Source organism: Arachis hypogaea, chromosome 2 (genome assembly GCF_003086295.3).
Source record: "Arachis hypogaea cultivar Tifrunner chromosome 2, arahy.Tifrunner.gnm2.J5K5, whole genome shotgun sequence".
NCBI lineage: Eukaryota > Viridiplantae > Streptophyta > Magnoliopsida > Fabales > Fabaceae > Arachis > Arachis hypogaea.
The window spans coordinates 2,372,927-2,385,970 of NC_092037.1; the positions used below are offsets into that span (position 1 = coordinate 2,372,927).

A 13,044-nucleotide genomic window follows, 5' to 3' on the forward strand; every position below is an offset into this window, starting at 1 on the left:
ACAAATGGAGTTGCTAGCTGGCTTTTCACAAACTCTTCATTTTTTAACTTTTCATTGAAGGATGAGACAACTTATGCAAATAGCAAAAGTGGTGTTGTTTCAGTGTGGCCAACGGACACTAGTCTTTGTGAAAAATAGTTAATTACATAAAACTAGGAACTTCATGTGACTGCACATGTATGTATGTAAGTACCATGGTGATATATTATGTTTCTAATAATTTTCTATCTTCAAGGTTACTTCTTAAAAGAATAAAAATAATGAAGATTGTAAATCGTATGTTGTTGAATTTATTACACTTAGTTTGTTTGGAACTAATTAGTTTTGTATTTTTTAATTTGCTGCAGAAATGCAAGCTGAGGAAGGTTTCAACTCTTGCACGAATTAGAGCAGGTACATACTATATTGATAAAGCAGAATTAGGGGCTAATGAATCATGATGATTATTTCATTATTGAATTGATGGATGTAGATATTATGTTCTACTCATAAAGTGATACATATCATGAAATGAAACTCTAGATTGTTATACTTATTTGTGTGTTAAACTGAGATTACTTTCCATGGAAAGTTGTATATACATATTAAAAACAAAAGACATAAGAAATCATGCTCAACATAATGCAAAAACAAAAGTGGAGAAAATAGTCGGTTTTATTTTATTTTAAGTTTTTTTTCCAGCTGAGTTGATTATATTGTCACTTGTCAAGAGTTCTGTGATGGACTAGGGATATTTTTGGTTTTTTTTTTTTGTCACTCTTTTAATTACATACGGTTGCTATTTGCTAGTTGCTATCATTAACAGAGAAATTGAAGGTGTTAAGAACTTTCACGGTGTGAATATATATGATGAAATTTTACTTTTATCAAACCAGTTAAAAATTGATCTTAACTCATTAACTGGCTTTGTTGTAAATAATTAAATAAAGTAACAAAATGTGGCAATGTGCAGCTTCTATATTTTCACTATTAAAGTATTCTTACAAATGGATGATGAAGCCTTCAACTTTGAGAGTTCAATCTCAGCTATCAGCACCGATTTCAATCAAACAACAGCACCAATAAGTCCAATAGACTGTGCACTCCTTCTCTCAGAAAACGAAGCTTTAACTGCAATACATTTACTACATGCATGCATTGTTTTGAGTGCAGATGCAAGTTGCAACTGTCCACAAGATCTTATCAGTTGTTGATGTTTATCTTTCAAGTTTCCCTCTCCTTTTCTGCAACTGATATTGTTTCTGTTTTCAGAATATCATGTTGGACACTGATATATCTCTGTATACAAACAAAACAAGGAAGAAATTATTATCCTAAAAACCATTTTTCTTAGTATTAGAAATAGCTTATTATAGGCATCTACTACTATTAATTTTTACCTATGATTCAATCTATGGTTAAAAAAGATTACACAGCAATTACTTGATCCTTTTGTTTTGAAAAGTTGCTTATACACCTCATGCAGATTCCTTTTACTATCCTACATGAATCTTCCAACACAACTACTGATTATGTAATCAAAGAGCTATCATCCAATTTTGATATTCTCAAATGCTAGATACACAAAAAACAAAAAATATTTAAATTTATGAATTGAATTGGGGTACCATGGCAAACATGAAGATTAGTGAAATACCTGGTGAGAAATCTCTATTCAGAAAATGTGTTCTCCATCAACTTCAATGGTGCGGATGTGTGAAAGTTTTGACCAAACTTGTTGGTGCTTCATCTTGCAGCCTTCTGCCAACAAAGGACATCTTTCAACTTGAAGCAATAACAAAGAGGAAGGCAGCATTTCCCCTGCCATTTTCTGCAGCTCATGACATTCTTCAATTATTAATTGTTGGAGGGAGGCAAGGCGGAGAAGCTCGTTGCATTCTAACGTCTCCAGATTCTCAAACCAACTGATCTTTAGGGTGGTAAGGGAGGGAAGTTGAGGCAGGGAACCGGCCTCCGGGAATGACTTCAAGCTATCACAATCAAAACCAAGAATGGTAAAATGAGTGAGGGAGTCCAAATTTCCCATCCAAGATAGATCCTTCAGTTGTTCCTCACAAACTCCAATAGTAAGCTCTTTCAAGTTAGGTGGCAAACCACCTTCTGGCAACCTACAAATTCCTAGGCAATGTAGCATGTGGAGAGATTTTAGATTGGGAAGAAGAGTATTCATGTCACTCGGCAATGCCTCCAACTTGTTACAATCTGTGACTTCAAGATGAGTCAAGTTCGGTGCAGCTAGTCCTTCTCCCGGAAATGACACGAATTCGGGGCAGCTATAGATGGTGAGATGTTGAAGGGCAGTGTGTGGTGGCTGTGACAATGAAAGTGATTTCAGATTCTTACATTCTGATATCTTGAGAGTCTTGAGATTTGGAAAGGCATCCAATGAGAATGAGGTGAGTGAACTACAGCTACCTGCTTCTATGGATAGATCTACTAAATTGTAGTGCAGTTGATGGTGATCTCCGAATTCCAGTTCACCACAATTCTCAATTGTCAACTTTTGCAAAGATTTTGGTAAGTGATTTCCTTGAAAGGATACAGCAAACCAACATTGTATGATTCTTAGTTCTTGGAGGCAAGCTAGGTGGTTGATGTTCATTGCCTCAAATGCTGACTCCACCACTGACTTATATCCACTAATTATTAAAGTATCCCCTTCAAGAATCATCCGTTGACTGCTTCCAAAATGATCTTCACCTACAAGTAGCTTGCGAATTTTCGACACCTCTGACAATGAAAAAATTATTTGCAAGAATACCTGATTAAGCATATCTTCCTTTAGCATTGGACAATCTGTTATTTCAAGCTTCCTGAGTTGAGGAAAAGTTTCTGAGTTGGTTAAGTGCCACACCTCCCAACTTGGCATATCAGAAAACTCCAAAGTCTCTAGTGAGAGAAAAGGTGCAACATGCAAAGAATGATGATCATCTTCATTCTTGTAAAACTCCATGCCAATACTCTTCAGCTGATCAAAACCTCCAATTCTAAGGGACTTCAGAGATGGCAGCTGTCCAAGTGATGGAAGCATGCAACAATTGGTGCAGGACACTAGAGATACACGAGTCATATTGTTGTAGGAACGGTTCCCAACCCAATTTGGAAATGTTGTACCCTTGTATCCTGTTATTGTCAATGCTTTCAAGCCTTTGTGTGGTTGCAAGCTGTGAAGTATATCTCTTTCTATTTGTGTGTTTGAAACCATATCATCACTTGAAGACCATTCCAACTGTAATTTGTCAATGTTCTTCTTATCTGTTATCCTTGCACTCCTTGCTTCTTTGACATCAGCAACATTCTCCAATTTCTTAATCTCAAATGATCCATGAAGATTTAAAAGCCCTCCTAATTCTTGGATTCCATTGACTTCATGCTTGCCCACCACAAAGTTGCTTAAAATGTGCAACTTTTTCAATTTGCTCATTCTTCCTGGCATTTCTTTCAAAGAAGTTCTCTTAATATAGAGATGCTGCAAATTCACAAGCTTGTGCATGCTGTTGGGTAACATAGTCAAACTAGAGCAGTCATCCAGCTTCAATGTTTGTAGATTATACAAATCACACAAGGAATCTGGTAGTGTCTTAATACTCGTTCTAGAGAGATCCAAGTAACGCAAATAGGTCAATTCACCTATTGAATCAGGCAATACATCAAGTTTTGTGAACCAGAGAAATGACAAAACTCTCAAATATTTGAGCTTGGATATTAGGATACATGTTACACAATCAATGTTGTCTGAACAAGAAAAGATCTTGGTTGGCAAGAATGTTCTCAAAGATTCTACTTTACTGATTGAATCAAAATCATTTGAGATCAAGTGACTCAAGCTTTCATAGGACAAATGACGAGTTTGTGGACAGATATGCTCTGCATCACCAAGCTCTTTAAATCTACAATAGAAGTCTCCAGCAAGGAACAATGCTAAATCATGTAAGAGGTCATGCATCACAAAATTCTTGGAAGAGTCCTTATGTTGTTTAAAAAATAATCTGGAAGCTAGTTCATCAAAACACTCGCAACCAACTTCTTCTAAACTCTCTCCTCTCTTTGGTGGCCTTAAAAGATCTTCTGCCATCCATAGCAAAATTAATTCAGCTTTATCAAAATCATAATCTTTCGGATACAATGAACAATGAACAAAGCAACGCTTCAAATGTGCAGGAAGGTGGAAGTAACTAATTAACAATGCTGGAATAATTTTACTATTTTTCACCGAAAATTCCCAAATATCACTAATTAGTACATCTTCCCATTCCTTAACATTGTGCTTCGTCCGCAACATACGTCCAAGTGTTTCCACAGCTAATGGTAATCCCTTACACTTCTTGACAATCTTTCTTCCAATTTCTTCTAGTATTGAACTCCCATTTGATTCTGGAAAACAAGCATTGTTTGCGAACACTGACCAACAACAATCTTCAGACAACTCACTAAGAACATAAGGGGGACAAGTTTGGACTACAGAGGCAACCTCTTTGACACGAGTTGTTACAAGAATTGTACTTCCCTTGGCCCCATATTGGAAAGGGGTCTTAAATTTCTTCCAAACATCACCATCATCACTCCAAACATCATCCAGAACAATAAAGAACTTCTTTGCAGATAATTTTTCCTTCAATTCAAGTTGAAGTGAGTTGAAATCATCAATACATCGAGCATTTTGGCCTATGATATTCTTTGTAACTTGAGCAATATCAAAGTGTTCTGATATGCAAACCCATTCTTTGACTTGAAACCCCTCCATCAACTTGTCATTATTGTATAACCATTGTGCTAAAGTTGTTTTACCAACTCCACCTATGCCCACAATGGGGATCACAGACAACTGATGCTCTCTATTATCATTTATTATCTTGATTATTTCATCTTGCTCTTTTTCCCTGCCAAAGATATTTCCTTCAACAAGAGATGTGGATGGAATTCTCCATGACAAGAAGTTCTTCTTGGTAGTCTTTTCAAGACCAAGGAAATCCTTCTGTTTTTCAAGAAAGTTTATCCTTCTAACCACATCTTCCATCTTATCTACTATCTCCCTATCTCGGTTGAGGAAGCTAATAGGCCAGAAAGAACGTACCTCCTTTCGAGTAGCCTCTATGGTGAGGACAGAATCCAGCAAGTCATCAGCAACATAAACAACTTCCCTGAGACTGTTGAGCCAGTCCTTCACAGAAGGGTTGTCCAATTGCTTGTACTCAGCATCATCAACCAAAGCTTCAGCAGCATGCAGAGAAATCCTTAGTCTTTCAACTAAGTCAGGGCCAAGCTTCTTGCCAATGATCAAGTTGGCAGCCTCGGAAGAAAGGAACCTGTCAAAGACAACATTAATGAAGCCAGAGAGAAAAGCTCCACCAACAAGTGCACCAGCCATGATATGATCTCAACAAGTGGTCAGAGATTTTCAGCTATGAACAACTGTGTGTTGGTCTATCAAAGCTTATAGTGAAGATGAAGAAGTAGTTCTCAACAAATTGATGGCAAAAAGAGAAAGAAGGCTGACACAATAAAAAGTTGGCCTCCTTAATTAGTGGAAGTGTCTTGCTGGCTCTGTAATAATTTTATGTGTTGTGGAAATTTTGTCTTTGATGTCAGATACATTATCATTATCATTATGAGCTAGTTGTGGGTCATGGTAAAATAATAATGCTGATGCTATCCTTCTTCTTTTTGGTAAGAAATTGTTTATAACAAAAATATTCTTACAAATTAATAGATCGGATATGGTGTGTGAGATTGTGTGGTGCTCCTAACTTGTTAGCTGAAAGATATTCCTTCCCAACATCTCTGTTCCTGAAAAAATCGTGTGAATTACCTAGCTTCTAGCTGTTTCACACTTACATTGTCGTTGATTGAGTTGATTCTACTTTATTTGATGGATGCAACATAATTGCATCTTGTGGATAGTTCCAGTTAGTGTGTTATGTTAGGGCTTCTGGGACCAGTTTCAAGAGTACTACTATACTAATCTCTCTCAAATACATCAAATAACATATATATATATATATTACTTACTACTTAGTATTAAATTAAGAGTGATGGTACTATTTGAACTATTTCAAGTGGTTATCAAGTAGAGTTAACATGGGGAGTAAGTTGAGCAGCTACAACACGAAAGAAGGAAGATTCTCTGGTTATTCTCATTTATATTCATGTTTACCGTACAAATCAACACTCACTCCATTTTTTTTTTCTATCTTCTTTCATATAATTCTATGTTTTTTTACTCTTTTTTCTCTATCATTGCTAATATTTTGCACAATTATTTAAAAAATTTGATTGATGACCACAGTTCTTTATTTTAGTTTGCTAAATAATTTACTCATTATATATTAAATGATAAATTTCTAAAACACTATAATATCTGAAATTTTTACAATGTTTCTAAATTTTCTTTTGCTATTTTTGATCTATTGTATTTATCAATTATATATTGTATTTGTCATCATTTATATACCACTTTTATTTTCAACTACTTATTTTTTAATATTATTTAGCTATAATAATAATGTTAAAAAGTATGATGAAATGATTTATAAATGTTAATTTCAATTACTGAAACATTATATTCATATATCCATTATATCTAACAGTTTTATTCTTACACAATAAAACTTTTTCAAAAACTAAAATATACAATGTCTTTACAATTTTATATAAATTTAATATTAATTTTTGAGATCTTTTTATTAAATAGTTTCTTATGTATAAAAAATTAATTAATTTTAATTTCTAAATCTAGGTATATTAGTTTTGAACGGCTTAGATTGAAGCAATATGAACTTCCTGAGTGTTACGTTGACCATGAATCCATGGTTGCATCCTCTCCTTGTTTTTCAATGCAAACATGCCTTGTTAAATTAAGAAATTATTAATCCACGAGATGAAATCATCTATATATTAATATGCATGTGAAAATAACGGATACCCACTTCACAAATATTGTTCTAAAAAGTGTTGCCTAATATAAATCAAATTGGGTTGGTCTGCTATTAGCTTAATAGTCGGTTTAAAATTAAATAAGTGTTGAAAATTTTTTACTCATACCAGATTAGTCTTTGGTCTATCAGAATGAAAAATATTGTAGAAAATAAAAAAAATATTGCCTAATACAAACAAATAGCAAGTTAAGTGCAAGTTCTACATGATAATCAAAACATATTGTTCTAAACTTCAACTTAGAATCGGCTATGTACTGTAACATATGTATACGATAGGGTGTTAAGGGAGGTCTTATGGAAGGTTTTAGAAAAGAAAAGAATAAGGATCGCATATATTCGAGCAATTAAAGACAAGTATGATGAGGTTACAACTAGTGTGAAAACTCAAGGTGATGTGACACAGGAATTTCCTATTGGTATAGGATTACATTAGGGATCATTCTTAAGTCCATACATTTTCACATTAGTCTTGGAAGTACTCACAGAGCATATCCAAGAGCATGTGCCATAGTGCATACTTTTTGTCGATAATATCGTCTTTATGGTAGAGTTAAGAGAAGACCTAAATAAGAAGTTGAATTTATGGAAAGAAGCTCTAGAAGTGAATGGTTTGCGTATAAGCTGTAGCAAGACGGAATATATAGAATGTAAGTTCGGCCTGCGATGGAAAAACCTTAATATAGAGGTGAAGATTGGAGAAAACATCCTACGAAAAGTTAAGAGTTTTAAGTATTTTGGGTGCATCATACAGAATAATTGAGAGATTGAACAGGATGTAAATCATAGGATCCAAGCAAGTTAGTCAAAATGGCAGAGTGCGTCTGGTTTTATATGTGACAAAAAAGAGGCAAATTCTATCGCACTGCTATTAGACCGATTATGCTTTATGGTACATAATGTTAGGCGGTCAAAGGGGAGCACGAACATAAGTTAAGTGTGGCAGAGATAAAGATGTTGAGATGGATAAGTGGTCATACGCGATTGGATAGAATAAGGAATAAAGATATAAAAGAGAGAGTGTTGGAGTAGCACCTATTGTGGAAAAAATTGTAGAATCATGTCTCAGGTGGTTTGGATGTAACACCCCAACTTTTGACACGTCATGACCAATGCCAAATGTTCAGGTGTTACTCGTCGTGTGGGCCTACTTAGCTCTAGACTTAAATTTGAAACAAATTTGAATAAAAGCCTTTATCGGTTTAATCGTGAATAAACTATTATTCGTGGATTAGCGTTAGTTGCTCGCAAGGTTAGTTTTTTTTTAAGTTGTGATGTAGGAAAACACAAAACAATAGATAATAACATATATAAACATATATACAAATATACACATGAGCTAAGTTTAAGGATACGTGCCGTCTATCAAAAGCCGAGTATCATACCAAGTTATATGTACAGATACAAAAGAAGAAGTCAGTCCCAACCCTCACACGGGTTTCCTAAACTGGAACCGAACTACTAAGATGTCCTACCCCTCTAAAAGTACTACAAAAGCGAGGGGAAAGTAATACTAAGATCACCAAAAAGAGTAAAGAAGTCAGCTAGGTCGATCTCCGGAATGGTCTTCAGCTAGAGTGAATACGTACGATATGCCGGGGTCGAAACGTGGACGATGTATCGAAACCTGAAACTCAAATGGACTCGTCTACCGAACCCATCTGGGGAGGGGGAAAAAAGGAAAAAATGGTGAGAACCTAGAGTTCTCAGCAAGATAAAAGGGAAACCTAGGGTCTTTGTCTCTAAGTTGTCGCGAAACAGAAAAAGAACAAGTACAGAGACTCAAGGCACAAATATACATATAACACGTAGATAGCATAGACAGTAGGAAATAGCAGTGATTAATTCACAAGAAATACATATGCGCAAACAAGATGATGCATGCCTGTTCCTAGCGCAGGCCATGAGCTCATGCGTCGGTTGTCTACCCGCAACCCAACGTTACTCGGAGTGAACCCCGAATATGGTCCCTTTACTGTGTCAATTAGACACCTTGGCATCACGGTTACCCGTGTCAATTAGGCATCATTATAATAATAGTTCAATGTGTATCACAGTAAGGAATAATGCTATCAATTAGGCGAACATTCCTGCATTAGCAATCTCAAACTATCCATTAGGCAGGCACTTTCGTATTAGCAGTTCGGCACAAGGCTCATTCAATATAATTCTCAATTTTTATTTCGTTCCTTGTTCCTCATTTTTCTTTCTTCTCTCTATCTCTCAATATCATTGTTTTTAACTTTAACCCTTCCTAGGGCAACTTACATCCCTTTTCATTTCCTAAGCATGTTCAATCTAAAACCTTCTTGTGTTGTAAATACTTATGCGCGACCTATTTTTCTTGGTAAGGTAACTCTAGAGATCATAATCTTCAATTTAAGTTAGGTTTTGCTGAACTTAAATTAGAATTGAATTTTTTACAAGATTTAGAATTCTGCTACTGCATTTACAATATTTTGGAAAAACAAACAGCAGCAGTATTTTTTATAAATTCCACAATAATTCCAATTCTAATCCGTTGCTTCTAAATTTTGGTGGGATTACAGTCAACATTCCCAAGTTTAAAAACGCATAAGTTTCAGGTTCATATCACTTCATTTGAGTAATTAATTATCAATTGGAAGAGGTGCCCTGTGTTTATGAATCAGTTCAGAATTTTCAGCAAACAACCCATTTTTCAAATGACTTAATCTAAGTCTATAAAATATATATGGACCTGAAACTTGTTCTCACTTAAAATAGACTGATAAATCTTTAAAACTCTTTTAAGAGAAACTCAAAATTTCGTTTAAATCAAAAGTTATAGCGTCTGAAAGTTGGTACTACAGAACTAGAAAACTAAAAAATTCTGTAGCAACCACTAAACTTCAAAAATTCATATCTTCCAAACCGCTTAGCCAAATTCCCTGAAATTTTTATGACATATTCAAGACACAGTAAAGTTTTACAAAAAAAATTTCATCTAAAAATTAGGTCTGGAATGCTCCCAGAAAATCGTTCGTTTTACTGCCAATTATGCAGATTTTTTTGCAGAAATTCTGCAAAATGTATTTCCAACAACCTCATATACCAACTCTCACATTCAAGCCTAGAATTCATCTAAAACCATAATTTTACCTTTCTTTTTACTAACTAAAGTTGCTAGCATGGTCAGCATATCTCTAAAAGTTTATACTCATTAATTTATGTCACGGCCCAAAATGAACCATGACCGACGCTCAGGGAAACAGTTCCCTGGCAAGCCTATCAGACCCAAATATAAATTAAATAAGAAAGTTACAAATATTTTAAAGAAATTTACAGTTTCTAAAACGAAAAATTTCATATTTTTATTAAAAGGTAAAATAAATAGATATGGATGGATCCTGCCTGTGACATATGGAGCATATGACGTCTAAGAACTCAACAAAAATGAAGTACCAATTGCAGATCATTACTCTTGAATAGAAGGCTCACACATTCAAGTATTTGTTCCTGAAAAATATTTTTAGAAAAACGGAATGAGTTTTGCAACTCAGTGACTAGACAATACATCTATAATCCACATGAGACCATATAAACATTATCATAAAAATAATCTTAGTTAGAAAATAATAATTTATATGAATATGTGAATCAATAAGGGAGTTCTCATACAGAAATAAAATCAAATAGTCCACACTTAGACGGCTCCACCTCTAAGGGTAGCCCTTTCCTCTCGTGTGTCCGTACGGAATAACAGATCCAACGTGTGGCCTACACGTTAGGCTAGCAACGCCCCTGCTAGCTGAGGTCTGAGCCAGATGCATCTAGGTTAACGTCATAACCGCCGTTAACTACGGTTTTCTAATACGAGCCTCCCAAACCAATTCAAAACATATAATTTCAAATACAACAAATCTTTGATCTTTCAAATATATAAGGTATCGAATCAAATCAAATCAGATAATACTTTCTCATCCGAATCATATTCAATCATATTTTCTCAATCTTAAGGCATTTCAAACATGTTTCACAATTCCAAAATAAGTGAGTACCAACCAAATTTCAATACTTCAAAAATACATATTCAAATAAAACCAAATGCTTTAAGATAATATAAACTTTTATTTTCAAACATACATAGTCTCATAAAATATATAGTCTCATGTGCATATTAAAATGAGCTTCACAAAGATAAATATTTAGTTCTAATAAATCAATTAGTAAAACCAATTTAAAATCATTTGATAATAATTTTTGTGAGTATAACTAAGTTCAAAGTGCCATATATCAAAATAATTATAGACGTAAAACCAAACCATTATAAATGTAAAGCCTACTCACAACATGGTCCTAAGGGACCGAAGATATCGAACCCGGAGTGCCAGAATCCAAGGTGAGGAGGATTGAAGTAAAATGAAATGAATGAGCATAGAATTTGGATCGAGACGGTGGCAGCAACTTCCACGGCTACATCGCAGATGTAATCATAACATCAACAGCTCCAACCGTTCCATGATAGCACTAATACCAGTACTCAAGATAATTTCCAGCAGAAACGCAACAAATAGGGCGATAGTACTAAAACAAAGATATATTATCACAATTAAAACCAGAGCATGTAAGAAAAGAAGAAGATATAGCAGAGTAAAGGTGGAAGCGTTACAGTTTCATAAATGGAGTCAGAACAGGGGAAAAATTGTGCTGATTTAGAGACAAGAATGAAGGGGGTGTAGGGCTGAGCAAGATCACAACAGGGATGGAGACGGTTCATTAGTGGTGACGTCGGTGATGCTCCCCTGACGACGAGCTCCGTTGATGGCAACAGCAGACGCGACGATGGTGAACGGCTCCTCCATCGCGACTCTTTCTTCTTCCCTTCACTGGCCGACTCAACTCTCCCTCTTCATTCAACAATGACGGTGACCCCCAACAGAGTTGGCGGCGGTTGAAGCTTAGCGGCGACAGAGACAAGGCGCGGCGGCTGTAACCGTTCGACAGCGGCGAGGCAGAACAGCGGCAATCTTCTTCCGCGTCTCCTCTCTCGCACTCGTCCCCCCTCTCCGACGCACCTCTCTCGGTTCTGGCCTCTGATGGTGACGCAACTGCAGCGAGCTGGACGCGGCTGGCGGCGACGCGACGGGACACGAACGGCATGCTCCAGGCCGGCAGTGATGAAGTGCGACTCTCTCTCTCCTCGCATGGTGGCTCGGCGTGGACAGCTCCCGCCTTCCTCCTCCCTTCTCTTCTCGCGGTCTCCCCTTTTCTCTCTTTCCTTTTTCTTTCTTTCTTTTTTTTTCCGTTAGGGTCTGGGTGTGTGTGCTGTGAGGAAGAGGGTGTGACGGGAGTGAGAGTGTGTGTGGTAGTGAGAGGTGAGTGAGTGTGTTAGAAGAGGATTAGGGTTTGGTTTGAAAAAAAAGAGGAACAAGGGGTATTATAGGGATTTTACAATTTATCCCTTTTTACAAAGGCACATTCATAACTCTAATTCACTTTTCTGCATTTCATCATAACAGAAAATTAATAAACACCTCTCATCAATCAAACACATGGTAAACTGTTCGGTTGTCGGGTTCCGGACAAATCGGATGTGCGGATGGAGGAGTGAGAACGCCCTAGCTTTGGTCGCGCTGGTTGCGGATCTGCCGGGTAGACGAGTACTCATCCTGGAGAAAGGATGAGGGGGGGTGCCACCTGCAAAGACACTCCGACGCCCAAGTCAGTTAGTGTGCAGGCGGGAAAAGTGATGTGAAAGGTGACGTACCTCGGGGGAAGAGCCAATCTTCCCCTTATGACATTGTCCTGCCGCCGCGTGTGGGACGTACAAGACACGTGTCCGGGTCGTTTGAAGGACGAGGAGCCGGGTCGGGTAGAGCTCGGGCCAGGGTCGACCCGTCGGGTCCTTGGGCCAGACCGTAACAGTGCCCCCACGCGCCAATGGTAGCTGTGGGAGCTATCAATGGCGTGTTGTCTCGTCTCTCATTTGGGGTCGTCTGGTCGGCCGTTCGTGATAAGGATGTGCCCTCTACGCGCGTGTCCTTTGATTGCACCAGCAACCGTTTCGTCGCATCGTTCCCCGTGCCGAGCATTAAATGCTCATAATGGGGTGAAAAACCCTTGCTGAAAAGACCATTCTGCCCCCAGACGT

General features: G+C 36.9%; 2 protein-coding genes and 1 long non-coding RNA gene across 3 annotated transcripts in view; 1 reads left to right on the forward strand and 2 right to left on the reverse strand.

The window, feature by feature from the left end:
• The window catches only part of LOC112732510 (putative disease resistance RPP13-like protein 1), a 122,522-nt gene that overhangs the window by 91,480 nt on the left and 17,998 nt on the right, over positions 1-13,044 (reverse strand). The gene's annotated exons all lie outside the window — the stretch shown is intronic.
• Positions 256-1,864, forward strand: LOC112732581 (uncharacterized). The gene is made up of 3 exons (XR_003168059.3): positions 256-393; positions 953-1,639; positions 1,737-1,864. It is a non-coding gene; the product is annotated as an uncharacterized lncRNA (long non-coding RNA).
• Positions 802-5,948, reverse strand: LOC112732568 (putative disease resistance RPP13-like protein 1). The gene is made up of 2 exons (XM_025781323.3): positions 1,637-5,948; positions 802-1,278 (listed from the first exon to the last, which is right to left on the reverse strand). The coding sequence occupies exon 1, from the start codon at positions 5,366-5,368 to the stop codon at positions 1,655-1,657; it is 3,714 nt and encodes a 1,237-aa protein (XP_025637108.1). The 5' UTR covers positions 5,369-5,948; the 3' UTR covers positions 802-1,278; positions 1,637-1,654.